Raw genomic sequence first — 18,933 nt, 5'->3', positions numbered from 1 at the left:
AATGCAAAGACACTTGGTGCCAATGTATCACTCAGAATGAAATCCAGTTTCTCCAAAAGTTACATGATCTTGTGTAAATGTTCCCAATTTTCACTCGATTTGTAAAAGAAATTAATTCTTAATTTTTACAGTTTACATTCCAAGGAAATATATGTAGTCCTGACAATATTGCATTCTCTGTAGAATTGCAACATACCTATTCAGAATTTATGTTTGGTTTTATGTAGAAGCAGTTGAAGTTTATTGAAATGTTAACTTTGAATATGTTTTGCTAGCAAAATGCTAGTATTGAAACACCAGTGAAATTGAAATTGAAATTAGTTGAAATGCCACATTGTATTGTATTGGAGATGCCGGTGTTGGACTGGGGTGTACAAAGTTAAAAATCTCACAACACCAGATTATAATCCAACAGGTTTAATTGGAAGCACTAGCTTTCGGAGTGCTGCTCCTTCATCAGGTGGTTATGGAGGACACAATTGAGAGGCACAGAATTTATAGAAAATGTTTTTGCACACTGTAAAATTTTGCCATAAATTCTGTGTCTTACAATTGTGTCCTCCACAACCACCTAATGAAGGAGCGGCGCTCCGAAAGCTAATGCTTCCAATTAAACCTGTTGGACTATAATCTGGTGTGGCGATTTTTAACTTTGTATTGTTTGCTATTTGAGCAAGTTATACTTAGCTGCATTACAACTACTGATCAGAAATAGAGAGTTTAGGCAATTTAACTTAGAATTCCTACTGTGTGGAAGCAGACCATTTGGCCCATTGAGTCTGCACTGACACTCCAAAGAGCGTCCCATCCCCTAACCCTGTAAAAACCGTAGCCAACCCACCCAACCTATACATCCCTGGACACTATGGGCAATTTAGCATGGCCAATCCACCTAACCTGCACATCTTTTGACTGTGGACGAAAACTGGGATACTGGAAGAACGTACAAACTCTACACATACAGTCGCCCAGGGGTTGAATTGAACCTGGTGCTGTAAGGCAGCAGTGCTAATTACTGAGCCACCATGCTGACCCTCTACTGCTTTCCCTTCACTCCAGCACTGCCTCCCCATGTACCATTTGTAAAGTGAATGTATCTAAGTATTTCCATTGCATCATTTAGTGTTGTCTCACTGCTGTTGTCAAAGATATGTCCTTCAGGGTATTGATGATCTTTTATTTATGAAACAAAAAATGAAAATATTAATTGTGTGGTTTTAATGTTGCAATTGGATTCTTACTTCCAAAAAGTGAACCTTACCATAGCTCTATATTCACAGGTGGCTGAAGATGATTTTCAAGTTCAAGTCCCTCATTGACCCTATTCCTCATCTCTGTACTGTCCTACTGGTCTATAGCCCTCCAAGAGATTTGTGTCCCTCAAACTTAGCTCTGTTATGCATTCTGCTATTTTCCTACCATGGTTAGCTGTGTTTTTCTCCACTTCTGAATTTCATTCCCTACCTCATCTCCTGATTAAAAGATTCCTCAAAAATGTACCACTTTAATCAAATTTTTCATCACCCATTATAATATTTGCCTGAGTTCAATTTTTTGAACTCCTTGGGAAGTGTGCACTCTATAAAAGATAATTTTGAGGTATTAGCCAAATGGATCAGTAATGTGTTGCAATTAATGAATATGGACATTACAGAAATTACTTTTTCTAGCTGTTAAAATACCTCTCAGTAAATTTAGCATGAAATCTATGCCTTTATCTGGTATTTACTGGTGCAGTTATTGATTTGGGTACCCTATTTAAATGGAGTTCTGTTTTGCTCACTGCAGGCATTATGTCAAGCCAGTTCATTTTCTAAAATCAAATCAGAAATTGCTGGAAAAACTCAGCAGGTCTGACAGCATCTGTGGAGAGAAAGCAGAGTTAACGTTTCAGGCCTGAAGTCGGGTCACTGGACCTGAAACATTAACTCTGCCAGACCTGAGTTTTACCAGCATCTGCAGTTTGTTTTCTCTTTTCCAAAATCATTTGTCTGGAATTGGCAGTTAGCAGATAACAGGCTGTTTCATCATAAAAATCCACTTACTGCTAATTTCAGTTGTCTTTTGTAATTTCTGTTTGGTATCATTTAAAATTTCCTCTGAGTTGGGAATGATGTGTAATTTTGTTACATTACTAAAAAAGAATGTTTAATTTTGACTTTTTAAATGATCAAATAGCTACTCATGATTAGATTTTTTTTAAAGCTTAGCATATATACAACTTTCAAATACTCAGACTTCCTTTTAGGGTGTGTATGTTCAATTGCTATTGGCTAGACATTTGTTAAATTGACTAAAATATGTAGGAAAGTGTCTATCACTACAAATGACAAAATTCTTCCAAATAATTCCTCTAGATTATAATTTGCAGCCTTAGACCTTTCAACATGTCTGCATGAGTTGGACTTTGCCTTACACATTTTAAGTTTTTACTTTTTTACATAAACTAATAACAGCTCAGCGAGGCAAGTAATGAATCTCAGACCTAAATGAAAAGAACTAGCGTAAGTGTATCTCTTTTAACCGATCAGACTGAAGAACACTGCAGTTAACTGTACAAGGACTGAGAATGGAGTGCAAATTGGAATGCACTTTGTACATGACAGTGAGCTTCAACCACTGTAGTTGATATGGTGTGAGTGCTGTTAGGAACAGAGTTAAGGCTCGATCAGACTGAAGAACACTGCAGTTAACAGTACAAGGACTAAGAATGGAGTGCAAATTGGAATGCACTTTGTACATGACAGTGAGCTTCAACCACTGTAGTTGATATGGTGTGAGTGCTGTTAGGAACAGAGTTAAGGCTTTCACCCCAGTGACAATAAAGTAATGGTGCTGTTGTTCCAGATCAGGTCGGTGAGGGTCTTTGAGGAGAATTTAAAGGTGGTTAGGCTTCTCTGTGTCTGCTGTTTTATTTTTCTAGGTGGTAGAAGTTACAGGGTTGAAAAATGCTTTTGAAGGAAGGTTGGAGAACTGTAGTAGTTGGTTTTGTGAATGGTACCTACTTCTGTGTACCATTCGGTGCATTTCAATGGTGAAGCAAGAAATCAAATGATCTGTGGAAAAGTAGCGTTTGGTTATCCTTGTTTAATTGTACGCTTGTCACATGCCTACAATTGCTATACAGTTATGCACAAGTACAGGTGAGCACTATTAGTTCATTAATATCTTGACAACAAAATCTGTTGTTTGGGTCATAATTATAGAAAGGCGAAAGTGAGAACTGCAAATGCTGTGGCACTGCAAAAGTATGGCAGGTCAAGCAGCAGGAGAATCGACATTTCAGGCAAAAGCCCTTCATCAGGACTTCTCCTGCTGTGCTTTTCCAGCATCACACTCTTGATTCATAGTTGGGATTAGACTAGATTCCCTACAGTGTGGAAACAGGCCATTTGGCCCAACAAGTCCACACTGATCCTCTGAAGAGTAACCCACCCAGATCCATTTCCCTCTGACTAGTGTACCTAACACTATGGGCAATTCAGTATAGCCAATCCACCAGTGTTGCACATCTTTGAACTGTGGGAGGAAACTGCAGCACCCAGAGGAAACCCGCACAGACACTGGGAGAATGTGCAATGTCCATGCAGACAGTCACTCGAGGCTGGAATGGAACCCGGGTCTCTGGCGCTGTAAGACTGCAGTGCTAACCACTTAGCCACCATGCCACCCACTTGTAGAATATCAATTGTTTGAAGTAGTCATTATTATACGTAATACATAGGTATCTTCTTTGAAAAAAAGAGCAGCTAGAGATCAGCAAATCTGCAAAAGCTTGTTTTAGTGGTAAGTATGATGTGGAGGAGCCGGTGTTGGACTTGGGTGGACAAAGTTAAAAATCACACAACACCAGTTTATAATCCATCAAGTTTATTTGGAAGTACTCGCTGTTGGAGCGCTACTTCTTCATCAGGTAACTGTGGAACAGGATCATAAGAAACAGAATTTATAGCAAAAGGTTACAGTGTCATGCAACTGAAATGATACATTGAACAAACCTAGATTGTTGGTAAGTCTTTCATCTTTTAGAATGGGTTGCAGGTTTCGGTTCATTAATTTATAGATCCCAGAATTTCTTCTAAGTCATAATAACTTAAGGTTTTGTAAAAAAAATGACATCTCAACTCAGACAATGCATTAAAGGTATGAGATTAGAGTCTGTCTGTATTCCAATCTTCAGTCAGACTGGTTCTATTTCCCAAATGGAATTTACTAAATATTACATGATTGACTGCCTGCAGATTGTGCATTTTTTGAGTAAAATAGAATGTATCTGCAAATATAATTCTGCAAATACAAATTCACCCCATAGATTTATATGTATATGTAAGTGCGTGAGAGAGAGAGAGAGAGAGAGAGAGAGAGTGTGTGTGTGTGTGTGTGTGTGTGTGTAGAGAGATAGATAGTGTAGTGGGGTCACCTGTAGTGTGACATGAACCCAAGGTCCCAGTTGAGGCCATCCTCATGGGTGCCGAACTTGGCTATCAGCCTCTGCTTGGCCATTTTGCATTGTTGCCTATCCTGAAGTCTGCCTTGGAGTAAGGTCATCCTGAGATCTGAGGCCAGATCTAACCTCGCACCTTTCATTCATTGTCTGAGCTGAGATGTCCTTTTTTTAATAAAGGTTAATTGATCTCAAGATTATGACTTAAAAGAAGTTCTAGGATTTACATATTAATGAACCGAAACCTACAACCCATTCTAAAAAATGAAAGGCTTAAGAACAACCTAGGTTTGTTCGATTTCAGTTGCATGACACTGTAATCTTGCTTTAAATTCTGTGTCTTATGGTCATGCTCCACAACTACCTGACAAAGGAGCAGTGCTCCGAAAGCTAGTGCTTCCAAATAAATCTGTTGGACTGTAACCTGGTGTTGTGAGTTTAACTAATGCTAAGTAGTACCACAAGTGGAAAGGTGAAGTTTCACTCCTTCACTGTGTTGAGGTCCTGATCTGAGCCAGAAGTAGTGGAATCTTTAAAATCACCCAGAAGCCAACACAAATATTGAAACAAGGTTTCTTATCTGGATGGTTGTTTACTTTTTAATGTGAGAATCAGGCTGACTTTATTAATTACAATCAATATTATTGTCATTAAAATAATGTTGAGAGCAGGAAAATTACTTAATCAAATGGAAAAAATATGGCGGGCAATTTTAAAAAAAAAAAATTCCTGCTATCTAGATCCTAAAAGTGATCATGTATCGAGTTGTGCAGGTAATTCAAATTATCTTTTGTTCACTAAAAGATGTTGCTTTAACTTTTGCAGACAATGCCGCCTGCCAGACCAGAATCTCCAGTGTATGCAAATTTGCAAGATTTGAAAATAACTCTAGCCCATTTACCCCCAATTCCCACTAGCCCTCCCAGGCAAATCCATGGTGAATGGGAGGTGCACAAAGATGCAACAGGACGGTTTTACTACTACAACAAGGGAACACAAGAAAGAAGCTGGAAACCACCCCGAATGACCAGAGACACTGTAAATAGAGAACATGATAGCCAGGAGGATTCTGTAAATCATGGAGTAAGTACCTGCATTTTTAAAAAAAATGTAATTTAGTTATTGTTACTGCTATATTATGTTATCTACAAAGTTCTTATTGTTTACATTGTTGTTGAGATTGAAATAGTATTTTACTAGTTGTTGTGGACAGTTATGAGTGGCGTGTTACTTTGAGTGTAGTAATAGCAGTTCTCATTTGAGGCAGAATGATCTACTACTTATGCTTCACCAAGTTATACGAGCATAGCAGCTGCACTAATATGATATTTTTCATTGGATATCTTGAAAAATCTTAAGTGCGATTACCAAGTTGGCAGTGATTTTTGTAGAATTTTGTAATAGGAGTCAATTTGCTCCAGCAGCAAGTTTTCGACAATCCCCAACTCCTTTTAAAACATTTACAGTTGGCTGATAGAACAGACATTATATGGTAAGAGTGCAACTAATCCATTAAAACAGCTAGTACCCATCTGTCCTAAGTTTCCTCAAAAAAGGTAATTACAATTATGGAACTTTTTTTCTTGTAAAAGTGCTGAAAATGATGCTGAAAATGTAAAATAGACATCTTGATAACATGTTCATGACCTATATTTCAGAGGTTAATCAGCTAAGTGTTTGATTTCAAGACTTTCAAAACTTACTTTTATAGATTTACAAAAAAAGTGAGGGTGCAGTTTTTATATTTTATTGAGATGTCTCTTGATTGAATTTTAGTATAAAAAATTGGTATTGAGCAGTAGGACTATGCTAATGCTGTGTTTTTGAGCAGTGTTTTGCGTTTGTTTTTAGGTATTTTTTGGGTCTTTCGATTGTTAAAAGAGACAGAGATGGCTTTTAGTAGTGTGATGTCCTCTTCAGTCGGATGTGCGAAATCAGGGAGTATTTAAATGTTCCTAGAGACTGTCTGTCTGGTTGCAAATCCTATTGGATAGCGGCAGTTAGAGGCAATGAGGAATTTACAGATGTCAGAGGATATTGTGGAATGCAGTTTCAGGAAGGTCGAAAATCTGCAGATATAGTCAGGTAGATGGATTACCGCTAGGCAGTTATTTCTGGAGTCTCCTGTGGTTATTGTCATCTCAAGCAAGTATGCTGTTTTGGATGCTGTAGTGGGTGATGGCCTGTCAGAAGAATATAGCACTGACAGCCAGGTTTCTGGTACCCCAACTAGCTGTACTGTAAAGAGGGGTATATCAGGTTCGAAGAAAACGATTGTGCTAGGGGATTCTGTAGTCAGGGCACAGATGGATGTTTCTGCAGCCGTCAGTGAGACAACAGAATGGCATGTAGCCTCCCTGTGTCACAATCAAGGATGTCTTGCAACAGGTGCAGAACATTCTAAAAGGAAAGTGTGGCCACCAAAATGTTGTTGTATACATTGCTACCAATGACATAGGTAGAGAATGAGCTGAGGTTCTGCACAGAGAATGTAGGAAATTAGGCAGGAGGATGAAAAGTAGGCCCTTGAGGCTAGTAATAATTGGATTCTTTCTGGTGCCATGTGCTAGTGAGAGTAGGAGTAGGATCTAGGTCAGATGAAAGCGTGGCTAAGGAGCTGGTGTAAGGGGCCAGAACTCCCATTTTAAGACCATTGGGATTTCTTCTGGGGTAGAAGTGACTTGTATAAGAAGGATGGGTTGCACTTGAATTGAAAGGGGACCAGTATCCTGGCAGGGAGATTTCTTCATGCTACTCGTTAGGCTGTAAACTAATGAGGGGGAGGTGTGGGACCCAAAGAGTTAAGTATAAGCCTGGTACAGTAGATAGGGGGAGCAAGATGAATAGTTAAGACAGGCAAGAGCATGGCAGAGAATGAGGTAAGACTGATAAATTAAATTGCATTTACTTCAATGCAAGAGACCTAACAGGTGAACTTAAGACATGGTTGAGAACATGAGGCTGGGATATCATAGCTATTACAGAAACATGGCTCAAGGAGGGGCAAGACTGGCAGCTTAATGTTCGGAATATAGTTACTTCAGGAAGGATCGAAAGGGAGGCAAGAGAGGAGGGGGAGTGGTGTTTTTGGTTAAGGATAACATTATGGTTGCACTTGGGGAGGATATTCCTGGAAGAATGTCCAGTGAAGTTATATGGTGGAACTGAGGAAAAAGAAATATTTCAATAATCCAATAGTCGGTGGGAAATTGAGAAGCAAATATGTAAGGAAATCCCACATATCTGTGATAGAGTTGTAATGATAGGGGCTTTTAACTTTCCAATCATAGACTGGGACTGCCATAGTATTAAGGGCTTGGTTGGAGAGGAATTTAGGTGTGTACATAAAAGTTTTCTTATTTCGACCAGAGAAGGCAAAAAACTTCTCTTGGGAAATAAGGCAGGGCAAGTGACTGAAGTGTCAATGGGAGAGCACTTTAGGGCAAGTAATCATAATTCTATTTGGTTTAAAATAGTTATGGAAAAAGATAGACCTGCTCTAAAAATAAAAGTTCTAAATTGGAGTAAGGCCAATTTTGATGGTTTTGGGCAGGAGCTTTCAAAAGTTGATTGGGGGAGGCTGTTTGCAGGTAAAGGTACAATTGCGAAAGGAAGGCCTGCAGAAATGAGATAACGAGAGTTTAGACATAATATGTTCTTGTTAGCGTGAAGGGCAAGGCTGGTAGGTGCAGGGTAGGCTGGATGACAAGAAAAACTGAGGTCCTGGTTAAGAAGGAGGCATATGTCAAGTTTAAACTGCTGGGATTGAGTGAATCCCTAGAAGAGTATAAAGGCAGTGGAGTATACTTCAGAGGGAAATCTGGAGGGCAGAAAAGGGACATGAGATAGCTTTGGCCAATAGGGCGAAAGAGAATCCAAAGAAATTCTACAAATATATTAAGGTCCTAAGGAGAGATCAATTAGGAAATCTCTGTGTGGAACCACAAGTTAGGTGAGATACTAAACAAATATTTTGTCAGAATTTAATGTGGAGAAGGGCTTGGAAGCTAAGAAACTTGGGGAAATAAACAGTAATATCTTGAAAAGAATCCACATTACAGAAGAGTACATGCTGAAGGTCTTAAAATGCATAAAAGTAGATAAACACTTTGGACTTGATCAGAGACCCAGAACTTTGGGAAGCTAGGGGCAGAGATTACTGGGCCCCTTGCTGAGATCTACCTATCATCGACAACCATGAGTGAGATCCTGAAGACTGGATGTTGGCTAATGTGGTAGGAGGAAGTGAGGACTGCAGATGCTAAAGATCAGAGTCGAAAGTGTGCTAGAAAAGCACAGTAGGTCAGGCAGGATCCTAGGAGCAGGAGAATTGACATTTCACGTATAAGCCCTTCATTAGCTCATTCCTGATGTGGTGCCATTATTTAAGAAAGGTGATAAGGAAAAACCAGGGAACTATAGACTGGTGAATCTGATGTCATTGGTGTTCAAGTTGTTGGAGGGAATTCTGAGGGACAGCATTTACATGCATTTGGAAAAGCAAGAACTGATCAGGGATAGTCAATATGGTTTTGTGCATGGGAAATTGTGTCTCAACAACATCATTGAGTTTCTTGAAGATGTGGCAAGGAAGATTGATGAAGGCAGAGCAATAGATGTTGTCTGCAGGGACTTCAGCAAGCCTTTCAACAAGGTTTAGCATGGTCGACTGGCTCGCAAGATTAGATCATATGAGGAGGAGCTAGCAGATTGGATACAAAATAGGCTTGAAGGTAGGAGATGGGGTAGTGGTGGATGGTTGTTTTTCAGAACTAGAGGTCTGTGACCAGCGGTGTGCCGCAAGGGTCAGTGCTGGGTCCACTCGCTTTTCCTCATTAATATAAATGATTTGGATGTGAATATAGGAGGTATGATTACTATATTTGCAGATGATACCAAAATTGCTGGTGTAATGAACAGTAAAGAAGATTATCTCAGTGTACAACAGGACCTTAATCAAAGTTTGGGTGAAGATTTGTAGCTCGGGTGCTCGTTGTTGTGGTTCTGTTCACCGAGCTGGAAATTTTTGTTGCAAACGTTTCGTCCCCTGTCTAGGTGACATCCTCAGTGCTTGGGAGCCTCCTGTGAAGCGCTTCTGTGGTGCACAACAAGGACGTTGATCGTATGGGCCAGTGGTTAGAGCAATGCCAGGTGGAGTTTAGTTTAGATGAATGTGAGATGTTCTATTTTGATAAGGCGAATCAGGGCAAGACTTGCATACATAATTGTAGGGCCCCTAGGTGTGTTGCTGAACAAAGAGACCTAGATGCGTAGATACATAATTCCTTGAAAGTGGAGTTGCAGGTAGACTAGCTGATAAAGAAATGTGCTTTGGTTGCTTGCCTTCATTGGTCAGTACATTGAGTATCAGAGTTGGGAGGTCATGTTGCAGCTGTGTAGGGCATTGGTGAGGGCACTTCTGGAATACTGCATTCGATTCTGGTCTGCCCGCTGTAGGAAAGATGTTGTTAAGTGTTCAGAAGTTTTACCAGGATGTTGCTGGTGTCATCCCGTTTCTCACCACCCCAGTCGAAGCAAAATGCTCAGAGACACAGTATAGCTTTTACCTCCTCCATCTTTATTCTGGGCCCTGGAAGAAGAGAGAACGATCGCCCATGTGCACAGAGACGTGAGTTTACAGTTGTCTCTGGAATAGCAGTTTCTTAATGAATTATTTTACAAGGAGCATCTAGGGAGCATACATATTGATTAGGTGACTGTTACAATCAGCAAGTATCAATAGCAAAGATTAAGCCATCTGGTGTTACACAATGAATGTTCATAACCTTAAATGGCTTCACATAATGAATACTTTTCACCTTGTTAAATTGACCTTACATATTGAATGCTTCCAATATTGTTAAATGGCTCTACATAATGAATGCTTTTCCACCTTGTTAACCCATTACCCTTGCCTCCAGCACCCCACTGTTAACTGCAAGTTGTCATGCTCAGCTGAACCTCCTTGTTTCACAAAACTCAAAACTTAACTCTTTGCCTACTGCTCATACCCGATACACATTCTCAGTGGGTCTGGAGGGTTTGAGTCTTAGGCAGAGACTGAATTGGCTGGGGCTTTTTTTCCTGGAGTGTCAGAGGCTGAGGGGGGAACCTTACAGAAGTTTATAAAATCATGAGGTGCGTGGATAAGATGAATAGCCAAGGTCTTTTTCCTAGGGTAGGGGAGTCTATAACTAGAGGGCATTGGTTTAAGGTGAGAGAGGAAAGATTTAAAAGGGACCTGAGGGCTACTCTTTCATGTATAGGGTGGCTGTGTGAATGGAACGAGCTGCCAGAGGAAGTGAGTATAACTATAACATTTAAAAGGAATCTGATGGGTATATGAATAGGAAGGATTTAAAGGGATATGGCTAAATGCTGACAAATGGGACTAGATCAGTTTAGGATGTCTGGTCAGTGCAGATGACATAGGGACAGTCTGTTCCAATGTTGTGTAATTCTATGATTCTATAAATATAACGTGCAACTGTAATTATTTTTAATCAATATGTTCAGACATGTTATGACCCACTTTCAGGACAAGTGTGACTTGAATCTAGATCTTTTGATCTGGAAGTTTTGGATACTATCACTGCCCTGCAAGACATATAATGGGCAGCTGTACATTGATATGAATTAGAAATTTTAAGAAATTGGCTAGTTAATGTTAAGTATGATCAAATATTAAATTATTGAATTTATTAAGTTTAAGCTACTAAAGGTATATGTATGTTTTGTCACTCTGCTTTCCCTATGTACATTTGGGTTTGGATATTGGGGTACAGTACTCTAATGACTGTTGTACTGCATTAGTAACCAAGATATCGGGTGAAATTCCACTTTTTGAAATGTAAAATTGGATTAAGTAACTCAGAAAATGGGCATGGCTTTAATTCATGCAAAATCCAGTTGTTTGTTGAGAGTTTATATCTGGACCAATAAATGAACAGACATCTTACAATTTGCCACTTCTTCATGTGAGACCGAACTCATTTAGTAATATCCTTCAGAGAAGTGAACTTCGCTGGGCCAAGATGTGACTCCCCTCCCACATCAGTTGATTCTTAATCTCCTTAGGCAATAAATCTTGTGTTTTAGTTTTGTCCACAATCTAGGAAAATTGTGGAAAACAGGAAAAGGACATAACCAAGTTAAGTTGGGAAAGAATTGAGATGGAATTTAATGCACAGAAATGTGAGGTGATACATTTTCGGAGGAAAAGCAGGTAATAATGCAAAAGTACTGATGAGATGAATGGAGAGATTAAATTATGAACATACAATTTAGTGTATAATTGCTGAAAAGATCCAGTTTCTTAAAACTTGGCATCTTGCCAAAATTCACATTTAAGAGAAAAGCTACATTTACACTATTTGAGAGGAGTTTATTGATTGGATGGACTCTGGAGGAGATGGTGCCATGGCAAATACACTAATAATTGATGATTTACACTTAACTGTCACAATTGGTTTACATTTTTAAATCAGCAGGTTGACTATAAGTGGTCAAGGCATTGCCCTGATTAACCTGTAAATAGGCTGTCACCTGTTATTGAATTGAAGTAAGTGTTGTGAATGTATTTATTTAATTCATAAGTGTTTTAAGGTCTGTTGTGCTGCCAACAGTTACCATGCTTGTGAGACAGGAAGCAAGGGTTAAGTCCCACCTATTCCAGAGGTATGTCATAACATGTCTGAATAGGTTGATTAAAATGGCCATATTTACTTTGAAAGTGTAAATGAAAGTAGATAAAGACACAAACGTTCCATTTCAGGATTTGCATATTGGTTCACAGTAGAAAAGTAGTAATCAAGGATCATTTTTTCACAAGTACATAATTTAGTGAAAGCTTGATGTTGAACGTAATAGTCTCAGTTTAGCACTGTACAACCTTCTGTACTCAACATTGTATTTTTTTCTCCTTTCCTTTTCTGTTGAATTGATTTTTATCTTATTTCTATCTTTATCCCTACCTGTTATATTCAAATCGATTTTTAAGTCACAATCTACACTTCATTTGGACACCACCTTTGTCTCTTCACTGTATCCTTTATCACTATTTCTGGTTGTTACAGGATTGGAATCTTTTGTTATTTAATTTCCCCTACCTTCCACCCTGTTGTGGATCATCCTTGATTTCCTGTTTGCCTTTCTCTCATCCCACTGGCTTAAAGGCTATTACATTTCTTCAGTTTTAAGAAAGGTTACATGGAATATTTACTCCGTTTCTGTCTCAGATGTTGCCTCACCACCTGAGATTTTCCTTCCTTTTTTGTTCTTAATTATTGTTCTGCATCAGAGGCAAGATTTCTACCAAGTTTATTTTTAAACACATATTTAGCTTACTTACCCCAGAAAGGGCATTATTTGAAAGGCTATTTAAGAAAGAGATGAGGTCAGAGCTCATAATAATGCATGTCTATTTCACTGTCAGACTTGTTACTGTTTCCTAGTGCTGAAGTGTTTTCATGTGGAGCAACATTGTGACTTTGATTTTCTATGATTGTTTGTGGCTAAAAGAATGAGTTGTGCTCTGTTGACATTGAATATTTTAGCTCATGAGAGCTTTGTTTCTTAGAGTTAATGATAAAAAAAATTTACAAAGAAATAATTAGCGCAGAGTTTGCCAAATTCAAAACGGAAGGGGATGCAATAGCATTTCTGCAATAACGGTACAAGACATGCAATGATACAATCTGGGTTGTTTTGTAACGATCAGCATATGGTTATACGTTGTCAGAGAGATTATTTATAAATAAAGACAATGGCTAATCTGATTACTCCAGACGCAGCTACCCTGATAACCTATTACATACTTGTTTATCAAGAATCTATTCACTCTGTTTTTAAAAATACTCAGACTCTCTTCCTCAAATGGCAGAAGAAACTGAGTTCTAAAGATCTTTAAACCTTCGAATACATTTGCCTCATCTCTCATGGTGCCACTTCGCAAAGGTGGCTCAGTGGTTAGCAGTGCTGCCTCACCACGCCGGGATCCATGTTTGATTCTAGCACTGGGTGTCTTTGTGGAATCATAGAATCTCCACCGTGTGGAAATAGATCATTTGACCCATGGAGTCCACATCAACCCCCCGAAAACCCAGATCCACACATGGCTTAGATGAAGGGATCAAAGGCATGGCGGTTAAGTTTGCAGTTGGCTTGAAGATAGGTAGAAAAGAATATTGTGAAGTTGACATAACAAAGATTATGGGTCGACATTGGTATGGTCAGTTACTTGGCAAAAATCTGGCAGATGGATTATAACGTGGGAAATCGTGAAGTTGTTCCCCTTGGCATTAAGACGTTTGAAAAAAAGTATTGAGGAATTAGATGTTCTTGTGTATAAGCCACAAGTTATTATGGAGGTACAACAAATGATTATGAAGGCTAATGAAATGCTGTCCATCATTACATGAAAAATTAAATATAAAACTAAGGATGCTGTGCTTCAGGATATTGGTGAAACCACCTCTCAAATACCGAGAAAAGTTTTGGTCTCCTTATTTAAGGAGAGATGTAAATATGTTGCAGATAATTCAAAGAAAAATTTTTAGGTTGATATCTGAAGGAGTGGGTCCTCTTACAAGGAAAGGGTGGACCACCTTTTGATAGATTTAAGGTTGGTGGCGGGTGAGTCCAGGTCTGGAAGACACTGTCTTAAATTTGAGAATCACCCTTTTAGGTCAGAAGTCACTGGATTTTTCCTGAGGGTTGTGTGACTTTAGAACTTCTGACCTCAGAAGGCATTGGAAGCAGTCATTAGATATTTTTGAGATAAGTAAATTTTTATTTGACAGAGAAATCAAAAATTATTGGAGATAAATGGGAATGTGGAATTCTGAACAGAAACGGATCAAATATTGAATGACAGAGCATGTTTGAAGGCCAAAATGACCAACCTCTCCTATTAATTCATATGGCCGTATGTACGTATGTTAATCTAGCCAGCCTGAACTGGCAAATTAGTTCTGTTTTCATGCCTTCACAATTGCCTTTACTTAAATTTAAAATACTAACCTTGGACCTCTACCTCTTTCCTCCAAACTGAATGTAAAATTCAATCATTATGGTCACTGCTACCTGGGGTTCCCTTCATTATGGGACTTTAGTTTAATCTTCTCTCAATGCAAAATATCTGGCCTTGTACAGACTGTTCTCAGAACACAATTTGTTTTAACTCTGCAGTGTTGGGTTGCTTGCATTGTGGGTTTGGTATTGGTTAGATCATAAGAGCAGAAGTAGACCATTCAGACCTCCAATCTGCTCCACTACTCAATGAGGTCATAACCGATAATCCTTACCTCCACTTTCCTGCATAATCCCCTTAACACTTGATTCCCTTAGTGACTAAAACATTGTCTATCTTAGCCTGGAATATACTAATAACCCAGTCTTGAGAGTCTTCTACCCTCAGAAGAAATTCCTTCTTGTCTCTGTTCTAACTGGGCAATCCCTTGCTCTGAGATTATAGTCATGGATGCTTACATAAAGGGAAACAACCTCTGCACATCTATTCTATCAAGACCCCTAAGAATCTTTAAATATTTCAATAAAGTTGCTTCTTGAGGTTTTGAACTCCGCTGAGTACAGGCCCAACATACTTGACCTCTTCTCATAAGAAAATCCTTCCCTACCTGGAACCAGGGAAAAGGTTGTGGAGGAAAGTACAAAGAAAACGTTTGAGTGGAAGGCATGGTGAAAAAGGGAATGGTACTGGTACAGTTAAAGAAATAAAGAATGTGTCTGGCAGAGGTGGAATGGAAAAACGTAACCATTATCAAGAACTGTTCTTTACAAAGATCAGAGCAGAATTTTCATGTTTTCTGAATTTGTTGAATTAAGTGAATGTGGAAGACCTTAGTGCCTAATTAAGATAAGGTGTTTCTCAAATTTCTGTGGAGCTTACTTAGAGCACTGTATGTGAGCCAAGAGTGGAATTCTGAGTGCAAAGAGTTCAATAAAAAGAATAACTACGAGAAACCCAGGATCAAACTTGTGAACTGAACAATGGCGTTCCATAAAGCAATGACCCAAATTCATATGATCATTCGGATAAATGAAACAGCTGTGTGTGAAATGAATGCAGTATACAAAATTAAATGAAATTGAAGTAAATAATTGCTTCACCATGTTTCCACTAGGACCATGTCCAGTTGAAAGGCAGGAGGTGAAAGAGCATGTGTTGCAGTTCCTATATTTGTGTAGGAAGATGCCATGGGAAGTGGAGAGGTTGGTGGAGTGAATGAAGAGTGGTCCAAAGTGTCATAGAGCGAACAGAGGCTAATGATTGCAAAGGGGAAATTGATGTGGTGGAGATTTTGATGTAGTGGTGATATCACTGGTCTAGTAATCAGGGGTATTAGGCTATTGTCCTTGAGACACAGGTTCCAATTCTGCCACTGCCTCAGCAGAGTGCGCAATTTGGGTTTCAAGAAGAAGGTTGATCTAGTTCTTAGGGCTAAAGGTGGCAATAAGGTACTGAGTTGGATGATCAGCTATGATCATATTGAATGGTGGAACAGACTCAAAGGGCCAATTGGCCTACTGCTGTCACTATTTTATGTTTCTATGTGCCAAGTGGTGCCATTAGACTGGAGTTGAGTGGTACACAATAATGGAAATTTTATGATGCTTTCAAAAAATGAGATACCACAACATTTCTAATGTTGCTTAAGACTTTATGGAATTCATAAAATTTGAAGAATTGGCACTTCTATGACTCTTTAAAACTCAATTTAGTTATAAAGACAACAAAAATTGCTTAGGGGTGTTATTTGAATATTAAACTGAATTTTAAGCAAGTGCTTTCCTATCATGCAAATTGCTTATTTTTATGCTGATATTATACTTTGCATTTAATGCAGTGGAAACTATAAACAACGATTGAAGTGTGCATACTGACAAAATAAATATGTTTAAGTATGCATGGCATTGAGTTCTGTAATGTTTCATTGATAACTAGAGAGATTCAACAGTGTGGATTGTATGTTGTGCTTAAGCCTCTCATTTAATAGTACACATATCTTGCATTTGTTAACCGAAGTATTGATATTTGCTGAAACTTAGATGTGAGTTATAAATCAAAACCTATTTAGTACTTAAAGATGTAAAGCTTGATTTTGAAACTTGCTTTTGAAACTGTGTAAATGCTGTGGGATACTAAGCCACAGCATCCAAGGATTGATCCTAGTTCTCTACTGAGTTAGCTGGTTTCAGCTATCATGCTTTTGATGTTCCTGGGAGAGAAGGGAAATGACTCAAAATTCTGCTTACAGTGACAATTGAGTGAACTCTTGGAAAATATGTGTTTGTAAAAGGCAAACAAATATAGGATTGCCCTCATCGTTGAATTGCCAATGGATCTTTGTCCATAGCCTTGTGAATGGTTCAATTGTTTTAGCCTGTTTGCCACTAATAAAAATTATGGCTGATCAGTTTTCAAACTCCATTCACCTGCCTTTGTTCCAAATGCTTTCATACTGTTGTTTTCAAAAATCTGTTGATTTCAGATTGAAAATTGTCAATGTAACTCTTTATCTGCGGTTTGTAGTCTGAGTCTGATGGCAAGCTTATATTACCTTGTCCTAGACTCTGCCAGTTCCTCTCAGTAGTCATCAAGTATTTTTAATATCCTAAAATCATCTCTTAAATGTTATTCCAGAGAGTACAAGCCACTGCTTCCAATTCGTATTTATATTCATCATCCAGACTCTATCCTATGCCTTCTAATAAATCTCCTAACTAGATCAATAAATTCTTCTGTGAAGGGAACCATAATGTTAGTTAACAGGCCTTTATTAGGATCTTTATCAAGGGCCTTATGAGTGTCCAAATAAACTGTATTTGACCATAAGATGTGGGAGCAGATGTAGGCCTTTGACCCATCAAGATCATGGCTGATCTGATTACCCTCGATTCCACTTTTCTGCCTTGGGCCATAACCCTTGATTCAATTATTCAAATGTATTTAAAATGCCATCCTTGACAGCCCTCTCCAGTAAAAAGTTCCAGATTCACTAACCTCTGAAAGAAAGAATCCCTCTCATCTCCGTGTTAAGTAGATGACATCTAACTCTGAGATTATGCCTTTCATTTGTTGACTCTTCCACAAAGCAACCTGTTCTCCACATCCAACCTGTCAAGACCCCTAAGAATCTTGATTGCTTCAAGAAGGTTGCCTTACAATCTTTTTAACTCCTGTGATAATACAAGCGGCATTTTTTTTTTGAAGAGACATTGAAACAGAGGTGAAGAGCGGCCTGTTCCAAGACAATAAAGTAACAGTTTGTGAGACCTTAGGCTTTTTTTTTTAAGAAGTTGGAACAATAGAAGCAGCATAAAGGGTGCACAAAACCATATAATCCCTATAGTGTGGAAGCAGGCTGAACCTCCCAACCAGACCCATTCTTCTTATAACCTTGCATTTCCCATGGCTAATCCACCAGGATTTTGCTGTTGAGTTTCAGAAGCTACTGTACATTGCTCCCTGCTATAGCAAAACTCATTACTTCATCATAGATTCATTAGTTTATACATTATGATATAATAATCACATATAATGTGGTCACTGTGCCCTACCCCTTATTCTATACATCCAATCCTGTGAAGTCCCTAATCAATGATGGACACACCTATAGACAGCCCTAGGTTCTCATGATCTCATGACGTTTAACAGCCATTGTAGACACCAGGCCTTAGGATCTTGCCATGCATCCTATTAATTCCAATTCCAAAATTACTGACTGTACTCCTTCAGACATATCTTAGACTTGCTTATCATAAGGACTGTTTGAATTCTGTTGTTCATTGTATTCATTTGCTATCTCGTTCAAATTCTGTTACTCATATTTTCCCACTGGCCTAATTATGTGTAAAAATACAAAAGACAGTTGGTTCCAAATAACTGCTATAAGATTCATAATGCTAATTTCTATTATAAAGTTAGTCATATGTAATGTTTTTTTATCTGCCTTACTATTATCACTCTTTAGCTAATGAGTTGCGAGCAATTTGTTTCTTAGAATACACCAGGCATTCCTTTAGTGATAAAGAAAAGCTTCTTGAGGTAATTAACTTTCACATTTATGTTTGAATCTTTTTTCCTAATGCTTTTAGTGATCTTTGTATTTTGTTATAATGTTGAAATCTGTCTCTGTGGTTATCTGAAGAATCTTTAACTAGAACTTAATTCTTAATATTGTGAATAATTCCAATGAAACAACTAATTATGGCAAAATACCTTTATCTGCTGTTTTCATAACTGCATGATGACTGTCGTCTGGGGTGATTTACACCCCTCATCCTAACTGTCTCTGTTCTGTCCTTGGATGTTTCTTATTAAACTCTCTCTAGCAAATCTTCTTGCAGCTGTCATTTGTAAGGCTCCCTTTTGCCTCACAATAATCCCTTCTCAAAGGTACCATTGTGTCTCACTTAAATGCTGGAGCAGGCTTTTAATTTTGTTTAACCACTTGTCAGCCATTTTG

The 18,933-nt window shown here is 38.5% G+C and overlaps 1 protein-coding gene across 7 annotated transcripts in view; it reads left to right on the top strand.

The window, feature by feature from the left end:
- arhgap12b (Rho GTPase activating protein 12b) overlaps positions 1-18,933 on the top strand; it is a 199,258-nt gene that overhangs the window by 68,789 nt on the left and 111,536 nt on the right. For 6 of the 7 annotated variants that reach the window (XM_043690603.1, XM_043690597.1, XM_043690598.1 and 3 more), the window contains one exon: positions 5,270-5,527. The exons of the other annotated variant lie outside the window; for it this stretch is intronic. In XM_043690603.1, coding sequence (XP_043546538.1) covers positions 5,270-5,527 — 258 coding nt within the window. The remainder of the gene's footprint in view (positions 1-5,269; positions 5,528-18,933) is intronic. 7 annotated transcript variants of the gene reach the window in all.

This window comes from Chiloscyllium plagiosum, chromosome 5 (assembly GCF_004010195.1).
Source record: "Chiloscyllium plagiosum isolate BGI_BamShark_2017 chromosome 5, ASM401019v2, whole genome shotgun sequence".
NCBI lineage: Eukaryota > Metazoa > Chordata > Chondrichthyes > Orectolobiformes > Hemiscylliidae > Chiloscyllium > Chiloscyllium plagiosum.
The sequence above is the reverse complement of the archived record's forward strand: the minus strand, read 5'-3'. Positions and strand labels throughout refer to the sequence as shown.